General features: G+C 43.4%; 1 protein-coding gene across 1 annotated transcript; it reads left to right on the forward strand.

Moving 5' to 3' along the window:
- Positions 1 to 1,077: 1,077 nt before the first annotated feature.
- RHOV (ras homolog family member V) lies at positions 1,078 to 15,457 on the forward strand. The gene is made up of 3 exons (XM_083167170.1): positions 1,078 to 2,697; positions 10,345 to 10,403; positions 12,625 to 15,457. The coding sequence occupies exons 1-3, from the start codon at positions 2,472 to 2,474 to the stop codon at positions 13,063 to 13,065; spliced, it is 726 nt and encodes a 241-aa protein (XP_083023296.1). The 5' UTR covers positions 1,078 to 2,471; the 3' UTR covers positions 13,066 to 15,457.
- Positions 15,458 to 17,732: the final 2,275 nt, after the last annotated feature.

A 17,732-nucleotide genomic window follows, 5' to 3' on the forward strand; every position in this document is an offset into this window, starting at 1 on the left:
TCTATGGTTCTGGGCACAGTAGAGACAAGCTACTAGTGTCCACCAATGGGGGAGAGTCCCAGCTTTTGGAATACCACCCCCTAACCCCCCCCCCCCCCCCCCCAGGTAAAATCCGCCACTGTGCTCAGCCTAAGGGAAGTCGTAATGGGATCATTGGATAGACACCAACTAGGTCTACAAGCATCAGGTCGACACCACTAGATCGACATGACTCGAGGTCAACATGACTGAAGGTCGCCATGGGTTAGGTCAACATGGTCATATTAGGTCAACACAAGCATTAGGTTGACATGTGGAAGGTCGACAGTCAAAAGGACAACATGGGGTTTTCACATTATTTTTGTCCTGGATGTCAACACAGTTGACATGAACACTGAAACATAGCACCACGCCCCCTCGCTGCGCTCGGCACACTATTTTATTCTCCCACCACGCCCTAGTGGATGGTAGGGCATGAAATACCACCTGTCGGCTCATGTCGTTCAAAAAACTTTTGACTGTCGACCTTCCCCATGTCGACCTAATGCTTGTGTCGACCTAATGCTTGTAGACATAGTGACCGTATCCCGTGAAGCCAGATGCAGCCTGTGAGACCGCTCTGGCTTCACTGTGACTTCCTATTGGAAGTCCGACCTGCCAGTCACCCAAGGCTGTCCTATCACCTGCCTGCTATTTGTTATTTGGGGGATTTGTAGTTCGATCTCATGTTTACATTTCAAATCCAATAAATCAGTAAATCAGTGGATTCTATAGTCATCGCTGTAAAAGTGCCGACGCTTTGCCGACATTTGACTCTGACTGGGATTTGCCCTTATACGTGTGATTCTGCCTTTGTGTAATCACATGCAGTTTGAATGCAAAATCTCCCAAAAAAAAGACCATTAGTCCGTATCCAACACGTCATTATTACACTACCCCGGCAATGTTGGATCCTAATACTTCATGGATGGGTCATTGCGTTGATCAATATTAGGTCAACATGCATTGGGTCGACCACAGAAGGTTGACACGGATTGGATTGACACATGAAATTGGTCGACATGGCTAAGGTTGACAGGGTTGGAAGGTTGACACAAACATTGAGTCGACAATGGCTGGGTTGACATGGGTTTTTCACTTTTTGTCCCGAATGTTGACATGGAGAACATGGACACTGTCAAAGTGTGCTCGTCATTTTATTCTCCCTCCACCCCATAGTGGATGGTAGGGCAGGAAATACCGCCTGTCGGCACATGTCGGCTCCAAGACAATTTAGACCTTTTCACTGTGGACCTAGCCATTGCCGACCTAATGCTTGTATCGTGTCAACTTTTCAACCCTGTCGACTTTAGCCATGTCAAGTTGTGTCGTACTAAGCCATGTCGACCTTCAGTGGTGGACCCAATGTATGTTATCCTTATATGTGTCACCTAACGACCGTATACCCAAGGGGGGTGTGGGACAAGGGATCTACACCAAAAAGGTTGACAACCATTAGATCGACATGCAAAAAGGTCAACATACAAAAAAATTAGACACAAGCATTAGGTTGGCATGGGGAAGGTCGACAGTCAAAAGTTTGACTTTTTAAAAAAAAATTGTTAAAAATGTCGACACAGTCAACATGGACACTAAAACGCAGCACCTTGTCCCCTCACATGGCTCGCTACGCTCGCCATGCTTCGGGCACTGTGCCTCGCTGCGCTGGGCACACTATTTTATTCTCTCACCATGTCCTAGTGGATGGTAGGGTGTGAAATACCGCCTGTCGGCAAATGTTGGCTCCAAAAAAGTGAAAAATCACATGTCGACCTTTTGGCTGTCGACATTTCCCATGTCGACCTAATGCCTGCGTCGACCTATTTGAACATCGACATTTTTGCATGTCGACCTTTTTGTATGTCGACCTTCTTGTTTGTCGACCTAATGGTGTCAACCTTTTTGGTGTAGACCAGTTGTCCGGATCCTACCCAAGGGATCATCAGATGGCATTGCTGTCTGCCTCCGGCACAGGATCCCTGCAATAATTAAGCAGCCTATTTATCAGGAAAGAAATTTGAAATTAAAAAAATAAAACCGTCAGTAAAATGTGAACCCGGCTGTCCGTGTACACAGCGCTGCACAGTAAAAGCTACAACAAAAATCGAGGGAGTTTAAAACTGACACCCTGCATTGTTAAGCACCAATGTATTACAGCACTGCTGTGCTGAGGACATGTCTCCAATTACCATGCTGGGAGGGAGGGTATAAGTAGGACTGAGCCTCTGTGTGCCGGCTCACACCAGAGGAAGAGTAGATCATGACACAGTCACACCTGGGCCGAATAACTAGTGTGAGAAACTGTTTGGAGGGATGCTCTGGCAATGCACCGAGGATGTGATCAGGCTCCTGTGAGGAATTACTAGCACTGTGTGGCCCATGAAAAACAGCCGAGTGGGGTTTTTCTGCCAGGTTGTCACTGAAGATCCTGCACTGGATCCTGGACCTATATTATGCCACCACAAGTGATGCTGGATTGTTCTGAGGCCAAGAGGTCGAGTCCAGACTTATCGGGGTCTCTTAGGAGGCGAAATTCATCCAGACCCAACAGCCAGGAACTTGGTATTAAATGTGTCCTTGTGGGCGATGGGGCAGTGGGCAAGACCAGTTTGGTGGTCAGCTACACTATAAACGGCTACCCCACCGAATACCAGCCAACAGCCCTAGACACTTATTCTGGTAAGTTATCCAAACTTTTATTAATGCTAAATCATTTTCTAATGACAAATATCAGGGATTATACATGTCGTCTGCTGACCCAAAAATATAGGATATTTGCACAGTAATAACACTGCTCCAGTATTTCCTTGTCTAGAAGGGTTTGCTGTACTGTGAAGTACAAATGTATTACCCCTTTCACACCGCACCTCGGACCCGGGTAACTGCCTGTCCGCTGACGTCTTGACCCGGGTGGATGTTGTGCATTCATAAATTGCTGTACAGGAGATTGTTATAAATGTACATGGACCGGTTAATAATAATCTATACGTTAAATTTGCAAGCCTTATGTATTGCACTATAGTGTGTGTTAAGGTCCATACACATACTGGGCGAGATGATCGCTGTCATCGCTGGGGGGAAAGCCGCTCAGTGCATACACACTGAGTGGCTTTCCCCCGGCCCGGTCAGCGAGGGGGACAGACGGCTTTGCATAGCGCAGCACTATACATAGCTGTCCTCAAAGCCGCTCATTTGCTGGTAATACAAGCGGATGAGCGGTGATGATGCAGGAGCGCGCAGCAGCGCTCATTGCCAGGTCATACCCACTGGGCGGCTACGAGCTGAAAGCCGCTCAAAACACCAAGTTTGTGAGGCTTTCAGCTCAAAATCGCCCTGTGTGTATATGGGCCTTTAATCTTTTTCAGTTTGTGCTTGAAAATATATTTTGTGGTTTTTATTTGCAGTATAGGCAATAAATTACCATTGTTTTCCCTGGGCCAGATTCAGACCCATTCACTGTGCTGCAAATTCGCTGACGCCATCTCCGGCCTCCTCCTGACGGCCTTCACCGTGCTGAGCGAGTGTAGACTTAGTCAGCGCTGCAAGCAAGGGGAAAATCATTGATGGTGGCTGATTTCCCCCATCTGTGCATGGCTGCGTATGCATTTGCGGTCATGCACAGGGGCGCGGGGAGTGCATTTGGTGGAGCTGCGTAAACCTGCTCGCTGGTCTCAGAAAACTCTGAATCAAGCCCCCAGCGTAAAGTGTTTGGTCCTTCTTCTTACAGTTTGGAGTGACAAAATCAGGAGGTGTCATGCAGAGAGTTTTTGGGAGCATGACACTTTCTGAACAAAGCCACCAGCGAACTCCTTCCTGCCAGGACAATTGTCCCTATCTGAGTCTTCTCACCTCATTTTGTCCCCCGCTGGGATGTCAGAGTTCACACTAGGAAGCTTTCTGGCTGCTACGAAGTTGCAGTGCGGCTATATAAAATCTTCATAAGCAACTTCATCTATGGCTTCCAGCAACAAATGGTCTATATATTGCAGATGCGTTGGGTTATTGTGGATATTGTGTGATGGCATTTTTTTAATTAAATTCACTTGTATACATTTATTGGGGACAATAAAATTGCTTTAGTTTGCCATATCGGTCGTCCAGAGGCGCGTTAAGAGGAGAGGGCCTTTGCGCAGGCTGTGATTGGGCCCCCTGTTTTCTGGCATTGCAGTTTACACTACTGTGCATGCGCAGGTCTCCAAGAACATGGCGCAAGCACTGCGTTCCCAAGGACCGCTATTACGCAAGTGCAAATCACCAGAAAATGACTGCGGTGGCCATTTTCTGAGTGAATTTTGCAGCTGCACTGCTGGTGACGTGAATGACGTAAATGGGTGTGTGTTGTGTGGGACCGTGTACATTGCACACCTTGCACCCATTATAGATGCAGTGTGCCCTTGCCTTTCGATGGGGCGAGAGGTGCAGGTTTGCCTGTTCCTTTCACACTGGTTATGCCCAAATATACTGGTTTAATTGTGTAAAATGTCTACTGGGTGCAAAACTGAAAATGTGTAGAAATCCTGGGACAAGCGGAAATATTGGGCAGCTATTGTTTCATGCCGGAACAGACAAATCCTTAACTGCTACATCAGAAGCAGAACACCCACAAAACCATTTCCCCCATCATCCATGTGTCCATTATTAGATCTCACTGATATTAACGGGGACTGTGGTCTACACTGCTAATTAGCCTTCTTCAGGCCATTTATGGAAGGCTCCTGGATAAGGCTGTTGCATAGTGGAAATACATAAAATTATGCAGAATTTTTTTTTTTTACATAATTTTAAAGGTACAAAAAATGACCAAATGGCCCCTAAATATCTGAGCAGAATGAAACCAGTAAATTCTAAAAAAAAAAAAAAAAGTTAAAAAAATATATATATTCTCAAACTATATATAGAGGGCAGTACGGATGGTGTAATGGTTAGCATTACTGCCTCACAGCACTGAGGTCATGGGTTCTATTCCCACCATGTGTTATATATACGGGGCAGTACAAATGGTGTAATGGTTACTATTACTGCCTCACAGCGCTGAGGTCATGGTTTCTATCCCCACCATGTGTTATATATACGGGGCAGCGCGGACGGTGTAATGGTTAGCATTACTGCCTCACAGCACTGAGGTCATGGGTTCTATTCCCACCATGTGTTATATATACGGGGCAGTACGGACGGTGTAATGGTTAGAATTACTGCCTCACAGCGCTGAGGTCATGGGTTTGATTCCTACCATGGCCCTAACTGTGCAGAGTTTGTATATTCTCCCCGTACTTGCGTGGGTTTTTTCCGGGTACTCCGGTTTCCTCCCACAATCCAAAAATATACTGGTAGGTTAATTTACGTCCAACAAATTAACCCTAGAATGTCTTTGTGCGTGTACATGTGGTAGGGAATATAGATTGTAAGCTCCACTGGGGCAGGGACTGATGTGAATGTTCATATATTCTCTGTAAAGCGCTGAAGAAATATCGGCACCGCTAACATTCCCAAATGTCCGTGTGTGTCCACTTTGTGGCCCACTCACTACATATCTTATACGTTGTATCAAATGACTTCATCACCGTCCGTTCATTTCTAGTTTAAATGCATTCTGTTTGTATTCACAATATACACAATGCACTGATATAATATCCATGCTACAGGGTTAATGCAGAAAACAAACACCGCATCTCATGCATTCAGTTTGCTAGTATCGGTTGACAAAAGCGTTTCCGGTTAAACAGGTTCCCCGCCTATCTGCCGTGGTTATGATTTGATTTTCCCAGGAGTTAGCAAGCTTCACGAGTGACAAGCCACACCCCTGTATTGTCTGATTTCCCTTCACTTTGCATGTGATGCTCTGCTTATGGGAAAACTCATCATTGTAATTTATTCTGTACTGTATGTAAATGACTGGTGAGGATTTCGCTTTCTTTGTACAGTAGATGGCCAAACGGGATAGATCTGAGCTGTCTGACCTAATGACCTGATTACCTGGTGATCTGTAGTAATATTTTGTAGTTGCTTTGTAAATTTTGGACTGACCATATGAAAATAAGCACCCAGGACTAGGTGTCCTATAACGTGTGTGTGTGTGTGTGTGAGTGTGTGTTTAAAATGTTTTACTTTTTTTGCCTCTGAATGGATTGTTGCAGTTCTTTGTAAGTACAAAAGTCCCATATGATCCTTTAAAAAAAAAAATCTAATTATACCCCTTTCACATCGCACAAATAACCCGGGTTGACGTGCGGTGTGAAAGGGCCTATTCATATTACCCAGGTCCAGCAACCCGGCATTCTAACCCGGGTTAATCCCAGGTCAGACCCAAGTTGCTGTGCAGTGTGAACAGGTAACCCCGGTTGAGTGATCCGGGTCCTGTTCACACTATATGGAGTATAGCCTCCTTACCCTCCCCCGATGACACTTGCTCGGCCAATCAGCTGTGTTTAATAAAAATTAAAGTTAGGGGTTGATTGGGTATTGCGTTATCACCTTCTACTGTATCACTGTCCCAGGCTTAATACATCTGCCCCACTGTGACTTGTAGCCAATCAGTGCCTGCTCTACAGCCACCAAACAGAACAATGGGACTGAACGATCAGATTATCCGGTGATACCAGCTTTCCGTTCAGGCCCTATCCATCAGCAGGATTCCATCATACCGCGATAAGGTTAGACTGTGTGCAATTGGTTTATTCCCATCATTTGTCACCACATGCAAATGACTATATAGACAAAGACTTGTGATTAACAAACACCGGAAAACCTAGCTGGGTTCTCGCACTGTAGGGGGTTGTGTCCCAGTGTCTGCAGTAACCTCTGTTGTGAAATTGTGATCTACTGTAGGTGTTGCAGGTGATGTATTTATATTGGGCATTAGGAAAAGAGCTGAAAATCAGCATTGTATTTATATCCATAATGACTATATAATGGCTTTGACGTTCCACCCCATTTGAATGACATTAAAATAGTTTACAAGGCGGCAGGTGAAAAATGTTTGGTAAGTATATAGTGTAATGCTTATTCGTTGTCAGCCCAGTTCACTTAGGTGCACAGTGACGACTACACAGTTACGCGTTATAGGGCCTACTTACGGAGCGATGTAGGGGCGTTTTCGAAGCAATCTCAGATTGCGACGTGTGTAGGGGTGGTAGCGATGTGTGCTCTGTTCATCACTTTTGTCCATTGTTTAATATCCAGCATGCTGGATAAATCTAGTTATACCTCTTTTACACCGCCTCAAAAACCCGGGTCAGCAGCAGTGTGAATAAGTCACGCCGTGTCCCTTTACATGGGACTTCGACCCTGGTCCTGACCTGGGTAGAACACCGCTAGGACCTGGTTAGAGGGTGATATAAACTGGTATGCCGGGTCATCCTTGGTGCTGGGCTGCCCCCAGCGCGGCGATCAGTGGTCCCGGTGGGGATGACCACGGTCCCAGCACTTGGAGATGATGTCCTCTCCAAGTGCCACCTACGTCTACACTGCGGGCAGGCACCGCAGTTTAAACAGGGTAAATCCCGGATCCGACCCGGCTTGGATCCTTGTTCCAAATGCTGGGTCGGATCCAGAATTTTTGGTTTGAAAGGGGTATTAATCGTCAGGCAGGGTGCATGTTCTCACCGGAGAACACTGCCCGGACAGATTGCTCAGCACACAGCGCTGACACCTCTCTGTGTGCTGAGCGGTCTAGCATTGCTCAGATCGCAATTTCCCAGTGTGTAGGCCCTTTTAGAAAGACCTACAGTAGTATTATAGAAACTACGGCTATTTATTTATTTTTCATCTCAGCTGTAGCTTCACAATTGTGACCATCCGGATAAGTTTCTATAAAACGCAGACTGTAGAAGAAATAATGTTTATTCAGACAAAGCCACCTTCTATTGTTCCCATTGCTCTCCTATTGTCCAGAGTCCAAGACCATTTGAATTTCAGATTTTCTTTCGGTTTCAAATGCAGATCTGCACAGCGGGGAGTTTCTTTAAATTTCTTTTAAGTCAGTTTCACTTTGTTTTGTGTTTGGTGCTTACGTTTGGTTTGGTTTCCCGTGTGATCAATGTACTCTGGCCTTAATACTGTCTTTTTGTTTCTTTTTGTTTTTTCCTTTTTATGCTGATCTGTTTACTTTGTTAAAGTACCCAGCAATTGTTTGCTAGGGAAACACTACCTCCCCTATTCTGCTTGGCACACTGGGTACAGTAAGCGGACGTGGGTATAAAGATTATTGTAGTCGCATTAGCTAAGCTATTTTTTAGTGGTTTATTTACTGTAACTCTTTGTTACAAAGTATTATGTATGGTTGCATCTCATAGCAAAACATCTTTTGGGCGTCCAAGAATTTACCGATCAACCAAGCTTTTGCACCTCGACTTACAACCCGTAAATTCCGCCACTGGTTGGAACACTACGTCGTATAATATGGTGGCATGGCCTGGCGGGCACATGCTCAGAAGAGAGACCCAATCTTTTACGATATACAGTATCTATTCATCTAAATGCTCATTAAAATCATACAGAAATGGTGGTAGTAGTTTTGTATAGGAGAAGCAAACTGGCCTTTCCATTGTAGTTGATGTATTACATATACTTCCTTGGGTGGGGGTGCTACAGCATACGCACACACGTACATGAAGATGTATGATGTGACTTCACCACTTAAGGAAGAGCGAGCGATTCGGAGCATACTAATAGATCACAATTGACTGTCGTGCTGCTTTCTCCAGCTGTGAAATACTTCTAGTCACATCTCGTGTTATTATCGCTTCAGAATGGACATACGTACAACTTTTTGAACAGTCTTATTTAAAATTTTGGGAATTGTATAGCCCAACTGAGCAATATATACAGGCAATTGGATGAGAAAGTGAACCTGCAATCAGTGTTCAATCTAAGCTGTGCGCACGTGCGCGCGCACACAACTCGACGAGCGTGCGCACAGACATGACAACAGAGCGCACAAATCAGCAGTGGACCCTTTTTGCAGTTGTCGACTCAATTAATGTGTGTTTCACCCATTAACTACATTGTGTGCTGTGTTTTGAATGTTTACATGTTTAATATCATTTTGAAGTAAAGTTAACACAAATGCTGAACGTCATTTTCCAGTTATATATAAGTGACGCACAAAAATTTAAATTTCATTCCAAAGTTGCACAGCCAAAATCTTTTGCCGCACACACCCTTCGTAAAATTAGAGGGAACATTGCCTGCAATCCTTAGATTTGATTTTTGGAATTGAAATAGAAAGCAGAACAACTGGGGTAGGGACTGGCATTATTGCCTCAGTACTAAGGCCATGAGTTCAAGTCCTGACCAAACTGGATTCATGTTTTGTTTGCTAAGATTTCCTCCGGGTACTGTGCTCCCTTGCCACTCTCCAGTAACATGCTGGTAGGTTAAGTGGATTCTAACGAACATTTAACGTGTGTGTGTGTGTGTGTGTGTGTCAATGTGTTAAGGAATATGGATTGTAAGATAGGCAGAGAACCTATCGGCTAAGATCAAGCATAGGTGCCGCCTATGTACGCTGGTGGGCTTACAGGTAGTGGTAGGCTGTCACTTGGTCTTCTAAGAGGCCTGTAACCAGAGATGCTACATGACTTTTGGTGCCTCTTGTGCCAGGGGTGCCTAAACATGCATTGGCGTTGGGCACACCTATGCACTAGTATTTTCAGGATGCACTATTTTTTAATTAGCCCTGGCCTTCTGATGGGGCGAGGATTTTTTTTTCCACTTCTGGGCTAAGGCTTTCATTTATATGGTTTCACTTTTTTGTTTGTTTTTACACCCGTTTTAAATGTGCCCCTTAGTCTCCTAAGGCTCTCTCCTTTTCAGAATAAAAAGAATCCGTCCTCTAGGGCGAAGATTTTGAAAACCCTTGGAAGAACGGGGTGACCCATAGTCTTGTGGCAGAGCGAAGTCTGAAGGCCTCTTCCCCATAATGGGCATTTTGACTCCAGGGGGTCAGGAATTTAAGGGGTCTCTCCTAACCTATTGTGTAGTGGACCAGAAGACTCGCCTGTCTCAATGGGGCCTTTTGGATCCTGAGGGGAGGGGGAGAAACTGGGCGTTCTCATTTCAGCCCTCGCATTGGTCTTTGCACCCACTGCACTGGGTGATTCGAAGCATACATGCTTCAAAATATCTGATTGTAAGCTCCATTGGTGCAGGTAGTGAATGAAACGCCTTCTAGTTTTGATCTAAAATGACTTTTGTTTTTTTATGACGAAAATGTTTCCTTGACGTTTGTTCCAGACAGTAAACTTTCATATTTATAAATTAGATTGTGTTTATCCATTTAAGGTTGGAAAAAGCCCTAAACTTAATCTCTGTATTCTTGTTTTACAGTCCAAGTATTGGTGGATGGGGCGCCTGTACGAATTCAGCTTTATGATGCAGCCGGACAGGTATGCAAAAATCCTCCTCTTGCTCTGCTCTGCTCCAGCCAGGTCTAAAAATATAGATGTGTTCAGTAAGATAAGGCTTGTTTAGTATTTGCCTAGGAAATCTCGTGACGAGTGTCACCGGACTTGGAACATCGAGTACAACTCATGAAAAATATAAACGTCCCCAAGCTCCGGGTCCCCTGAAAGGTTCCATACGTATATTTTCACCTGACAATCGTTCATGACAGTCCTGTTTCCATATTCCCGGCCATGGATGGTCATGATGTTCAGCTGTGCTTTCCCCAGAATATTATGGTGCAGAACCATTACAGATTTTCCCTTGGAAATTCTGCAGCTTTGCTAAAGGAACGCATGCCTTTAGGTCCTACAACAAGTTAAGGTGCTTACACCAAGGTGTTGTATAAAACGGAAACTACAGAAATTAGTTGTGTAACAAGAAAGCTCATGTTCTAATGCAAAGGATAACTTTTATTATCTTTGGTATTATACATTAAAGGCAAAACTTGCACATTGCTGCTTAAATATTTAATTTAACAAAGTTTTGATTTGAGTTAACACCGAAGTAAAAAGCTTTTTTGACTTCAGAACTGGTGCGATAGGTGGTTGTTCCCTCTATACAAGAAAGAACATTGACATGAATGACTGTTAAATTGATCAGTAGAGACTGGAAATTGGCCACAATATGGTTAATCTTCCAAAAACTTTGAAATGGTTCAGTCCCGGTGCGACCCTGCACATGCGGTCTGTTCAGATTACAGCAGCGAACTGGCAATATGGACGTCATGAGGGGGCTCAACGGAGCGGTGGGAGGAGGCAGCGCTTAGAGCTGGCGCTGCTCCAAGTGCTGCCTCCACCATAGTGTGAACAGAAAATGAGTTGCTTGACCCGTTTAACCTGCACTTGCAACGAGCTGGTAAGAACTCTGCTTTTTTTAACCCGGTTCGGGTTGTATATGGAGAAGGTTCCAGTTGGATCTTTTCCAGTGTCCACTGTGGTGCATTTATCTGATACATGCGCCAAGGAATCCTGGGTCATAAACCCAGAAGTCCTTGTATTGCAAAGGATCGCTTTTATCAGGAGAGCTTTTCCATTTCAATTTTCTAAAGGTGCCCATACACGGTACAATTGTTGGGTGCGATGAGATGCGCGCTCACGTCACACATCTCATCGCACCGTTTAAAAAGTATGTGCTTCACGTACTTATTGTACTAGATCTCATCTCATTGCATTGCAAAACCGATGCGATCTAGTTTTAATTGTACACAATAAGTGTACCGTGTATGGGCACCTTTAAGAACATACTGGCGTTGCCAATGCTGGTTGGTATCCAATAATTTTTGGAATGTATCTCATTCTAAATGCAATGCATCGTACATCCATAGGGTTAATCAAAACAGTCACAAGTGACCACAATAGAAAGGTAAACTCTAAAACTTTATTAAAGTTACAGAACTTCATATGAATTATCCATTATATGGAAGAACATCTGTTGGTATGTAATGTTTTTTTTTTTTTTATTTTATTAGTTTGCTATGTACACATGGATTTAAGATTTCTAGGACTTACAATCTGCAAATAGTTTAACCGTGTTAAAAAAAAAATAGGGATTTTCTGTGCTTATAATTAAGTGTTAAGAAAAGAGAAAGTTCTACCAGTTTAGCTTTATTTACCTTAAAAAAATGTAAACCTTTGAAATATTTGCCCTCAGTTTTTTGGGATGCGGTCGATGGGTTGACCATAAGATGGCTGACAGTCATTAAGTCGACACTGTTGGGTCAACATACTGGAAGGTCGGCAGGGGACGTGGGACAAGCTCGACAGGTGTCTAGGTTGACATGGGTTAGGTCGACAGTCAAAAGGTCGACATGGGGTTTTTCACTGTTTTTTTGACGCGACAGGTGGTATTTCATGCCCTACCATCCACTAGGGCGTGATGGGAGAATAAAAGTGTAGTGAGCCATGTGAGGGGACGCGGTGCACTTAAAACAGTGTCCATGTCGACTGTGTCGAAATTTGGGATAAAAAATGGTGAAAAACCCCATGTTGACCTAGGCTCCTGTTGACCTCGTCCCATGTTGACCTAGACACCTGTCGATCTTCCAGTATGTCGACCTAATGACTGTCGATCACCATTTGTTCGACCCAATGATCCCATTCAGGTGTTTTACATGTACTGTATTTAAAATGCAAATCTGACCGTTTTTTTTATTTCTTTGGACAGGAAGACTTTGACCGCCTCCGATCCCTGTGTTATCCTGAAACGGACGTCTTCCTGGTGTGTTTCAGTGTGGTCAAGCCAAGCTCCTTCCAAAATGTCACAGAGAAATGGATCCCCGAAATCCGCACCCATTGCCCTCACACACCGGTGGTACTGGTGGGAACTCAGGCGGATCTTAGAGACGATGTTAATGTACTGATCGACTTGAGCCGCTACAAAGGCAGGCCTGTCAGTGAGGCCCAAGCTCAGGTGGTGGCACAAAAAATCAGAGCTCAGTCCTACGTAGAGTGCTCTGCGTTAACTCAGAAAAACCTCAAAGAGGTATTTGACACGGCCATTCTCAGTGCTATCGAGCACAAGGCACGGTTGGAAAAAAAACTCAGTTCAAAGGGCTTTAAAAGACTCTCCAAATGCCGGTGGAAGAAATATTTCTGCTTTGTTTGAACCTGTTCTACCGGCACTTGTTAAACCGAACACTCCACTTTGAGTTGGCTTGAGAAGATGAGGACTTGCCTTCATGGCCTGCAGACTTCTTGGTGATTGATTAGAAGGTTTTAGCTGTTTTTCAAGTGGCACATGGGACTGTTTGACATGTGATATCTTAGAGGACTTTAAAGGCTTAACCCCTCAATCATCTCTGACCAACAATTCTTTGTAGCAAGACATTCTATATTCATGAGTGAAGGAGATCAGTGACAAGTTAAGGTCCTTGTGATCGTTAATCGATGAAAAAAACGAAGGTCTTATAGACCTCCTCAATGTACTGTGAACATTAATATTACAAAATACAAATATTTTGGAAAATGGGTCAATCGATCCCTTGTTTGAAATGTAACATTTCTCTTCTGCAGTGTCCTGAATGGTTTTACTAAATCTGCTGCTACAGAATAACTAAAAATGTGTCCAACTGGAAAATTCCCATTGTAGAAGATATTTCCGTAGAATGCTCTTGACGCATAACGTACTTATGAGACCGAAATCTTCACAGGTGTTTATACTCTCACACTAAATTTAAAGTGCATATGGTAAAAGATTTCAAATTGGACAAAATCCATTATTCGTACCAATTGTCTCCACTGGTTCTATGTAATCAGAGATTGTTACCTGGGGGTATACTTACTAAATTGGGAGTTTATAGAGGAAGAGATGATCACATTGCTACCAATCAGAGTTTACTTATCATTTATTTAGGGCCTTGTAGAACAGTGGTAAACCCACACTTTAGTAATATACCCCCTTGTATGTAGTCTTTAATGTGTTTAAATCAGGCATGTTCAAACTGTGGCCCTCCAGCTGTTGTGAAACTACAAGTCCCGTTATGCCTTGCCACAGTTTTGCTATTAGGGAATGCCAAAACTATGGCAAGGCATGCTGGGATGTGTAGTTTCACAACTGCTGGAATGCCAGTTTGAACTTGCCTGGTTTAAATAATGGAATTCACACACAAGCAAATCTTTGTTTCGGATCCGATTATAGTTGCGCTTGTACCTTTTTTATTATTATTTTTTACTTATAGCACTTTTTACCATTCTGGTGGAGAGCATAGCTGTTCAGATCCTTCTTATATACAGTATGGGGGAACTGGTACTGGATGTACCTTTCTAAATATTTTATATTTACTATAACTGTCCTCCTAAGAAAAAGGCGTCTGTGTTCTTAGTCTTGGAGAGAGAGAAAGTAGTCAGAGATAAAGTGCCAGTCTAAAACATGGGCGGAGCTGATTGGCTGGTATTTATCTCTGTCCACTTGATCTCTCTCCAAGGCTTCGTACATAGACCTCTGTCACTTAAAGAATTACAGATTTCTAAAAAAAAAATGAATACTGGTATAATTTAAAAAATGAAAATATGAATTGATGGTTTTGTAGTTAAAAAAAAAAAAAAAAAATTACCACCTAATTGCCACTAAAGATAAAGTCACCTACCCCTTCCCCCTCTGCCCAGCCCAAGGAGCTGCCCCACTACAAGTGTTATGTAGTAATGTTTAATTGGTACACCAATCAGAAGCCCCATTACTTACCTCAGCTTCTGATTGCCAATCACACACCTTCCCAGCCATGTTACAAATGGTGAATTCAGGTTTTGCCATTTGTTTAGTAAATTAATAGAACAGCCACTGGAATAATGATTGCATGGAGCAACCCCCGGGTTCTGGAATTGGGCGGAGCTGATGAATAATAAGCCATTAAATTATTTAGAAAAGTTGAGGAGGGGAAAAATAAATCAGAGACCGCGTTTGGAAAGGCGAGAAAACGTGTATTGTATAAAAAAAGAAGAAAGTTTGTGTTCGTATATCATAATTGGAATTAGAAGTCTGGTAGAAGGAAAGGAGACTAAATATTATTATTAGGTTAACGGTTATAGAATGTGGTAAAAAGATTGGAGAAAGTGAAAGTACAAAGTTAGCTGTAATTAGCCGAAAGTGGTCATATTGATTTCTGGCTTTAAAATGTGAATTATGTGGTAATTAGGAATGAACTTAAGTTACTGAGAAAACATGAAATGTAACGCCTATGTACCCATCAAGAAAATTGATAAACGAAAGGACTTCAAAGATAAAATCAGAAAATTCTGTAATGGTTAAACAATCAGCGGATCTAGAGCACTAATCTCAATAAATAGTCAAACGTACTTTTCTGGTTCTTCCATATCCTCTGGCATTCCTTGGCCGCTGCAATATTTACTTCAACTGGTAAGCTGAAAGGCTTCCCACCCCTACAAACACGGCTTTAACGCACCTGGTTAAGTAAATACTGAAATAATATCCAGGGTATTAAACTAGTTTGCTGATCATTTTTCTATGTATATAGTTGTATAAATATAACTGTTCAAGGCACTGGCTGAACTAGAAATATATATTGTAAAAAAAATTGTAAATAAAATCTTTTTTTCTACTATAACTGTTACTGCTTTGTAGACTTTCTCAAAAATAATGGAGTCAAAACTAAACTTTCATGAGTTGAATAATGTCTTTGTTACAGTCAGGCCCAGAAACCGCTGGTCATCCTTCTAACGCTTATTCCAGTTGTACCCAAGCTTTTTTGAATCACGGCACCCTGGAGTATCAGATCTTTTTTTCATTTTTTTTTTTTCATTTTTTTAAATTTAAAAATGGTGGCATTTGGGACGGCTCTGAAAATTAGAATGTAGCTGGAGGTTAGGTGATTAAAGATGACCCTCGCACCATCTGTTATCAAAGAGCACACCTTTTTGAAGACCTCAAATAACTTGGACTTTATGTTTAAATATATTCGTTTCCAGCTATGTGTAGTGACTTCATCATGCATTTGGTTGATATAGACCAGCGGTTCTCAAACTGTGGGTCCCTACCACCTCAGCATGGGGTCACGACTCTATGTTGCTGATCATCAGGCTGATGTGTCTGTGGCCAGGGTATAACTCATTAATACCCCTTTTAGACCAAAACGCCGGGTCGCACCCGGCTTTTTGGACCCTGGTTGAAGCCGGGTGCGACCCGGCGTTTAGGGGCATTTACACCGGACGGGCTTAAACGCCCCCACCCCCCTCCTGCCCCTTCCAGGCGCTTGAAGATGACAGCGCGATGTCATCTTCAAGCGCCGATCGACGCCGCCGTACCCGGAACGCTGCTGGGGGCAGCCCAGCACTAAGGTAAGCTGCTAGGCTGCCCCCAGTCCCCGCGCGCACCCCCCGCCATTGGACAGGAGGTGAATGGATGCCGCACACAGGCATCCGTTCACCTCCCTCCCCCGCCGCCGCTGCTGTCTGCAGAGTATAGCAGACAGCAGCGCCGGCTGTCAGTGTCAGACTGACAATCCGTCCAACCTGCGGACGCTGCGGTCCGCAGGTTGGACGTTCCCCATTCATGTAAATGGGAGCCGGGTCATCCGACCCGGCGTTCCCACTTACACCGCCCTCTACCCAGGTCCTAGCCGTGTTCTACCCAGGTCAGGATCTGGGTAGAAGTCCCGTGTAAAGGGACACGGCGTTAGGGATTTACACCGCCGAAGATCCGGGTCTGACCCGCCGCTGACCCGGATTTTTCGGCGGTGTGAAAGGGGTATAAGTAAACACCCACTGCTTTCCTTTTCCATCACCCCCATTACCCACTGCCTTCCTGTCACAAAAGCGCTCACTTCACTCACCACACATGTAGCGGCCATTCAGTAGTAACTTGGTGGGGTCCTGTAAATTTTTTTTTTTCTGATGGGGTCCCACATTAAAATAGTTTGAGCATCCCCTGATCTAGACCTCTATGGCTTGCTCACAGCAGATGGTGTTCCTCAACCAACTATTGCCAAGATGCTAAATTATATTTAGGAATTAATTAATGCCTTAAAAAAAAAAAAGATGGTGTGGCCTTTGGCAACTAAACTGATGGGCGTTTTTGCACCATATATATTGATGTCTGGAGCTACAGTATTTATGTGTTGCCAATATATACATGAATCCATTAAAAAAAAAAAACAAGGTAGAACCTCCGAGTGTTTGTATCTCTACTTTTTATTGGCTAGAAGCTATGACTGATAAATGACCACAACTACTTTTTTTTCTTCTTTCATTTGGAACTTAAACTCTGCACTTAACACCTATTGTCTACTTCTGTCCTGCAATATGACAGAGAATGGTTTCCTCCCTTTTAATAGCACTGCAAGTCTTGTTTTTACTTTGGTGAATATCGTTTTTCAAAGAGTGGTTCGCTTGGGGCCAGGTCAGGGAATCCCGAGTGACCCTAAACTGCCGCCAGTGGAGGATGAAGAGCTTCCCAAACACCTCCAAATAGCTTTCCAAACCATTTTTTTTTTTTTGAGTTAATTAATCAACTTACTCTCATATAAACTAAGAGGAGGAACAGGTTTGACTCCATTTGAGTAAGTTGTAAGCATGAAAGCGTCCACCCCAGTTTTGCAAGTTCAAAGGTTAATTTAGTTTTTTGTTCCACAGTTAAACCAGTTTCAAATTGAAAAACATTTGGATATTTCCACTAAAAGAAAAATGTGCTCAGAATAAATAAAATGACATCTAAAATCTAGATAAAAGCTAATAGTATATTGTCATAGTTCCCAGGTTTAGTCTTCAAGTGCCCCCCTAACTGTTCACGGTTTCTAGGTCACCTGGCAGGTGTATTTATTA

The sequence above is a fragment of the Crinia signifera genome, chromosome 12 (genome assembly GCF_055691185.1).
Source record: "Crinia signifera chromosome 12, ASM5569118v1, whole genome shotgun sequence".
NCBI lineage: Eukaryota > Metazoa > Chordata > Amphibia > Anura > Myobatrachidae > Crinia > Crinia signifera.

Excerpts from the sequence above, each read along its gene's own strand:
- RHOV (XM_083167170.1), top strand. The coding sequence starts at position 2,472 with ATGCCACCACAAGTGATGCTGGATTGTTCTGAGGCCAAGAGGTCGAGT. Across the intron at positions 2,698-10,344 it reads AGCCCTAGACACTTATTCTG|TCCAAGTATTGGTGGATGGG; the intron begins GTAAGTTATCCA and ends CTTGTTTTACAG. Across the intron at positions 10,404-12,624 it reads TTTATGATGCAGCCGGACAG|GAAGACTTTGACCGCCTCCG; the intron begins GTATGCAAAAAT and ends TTCTTTGGACAG.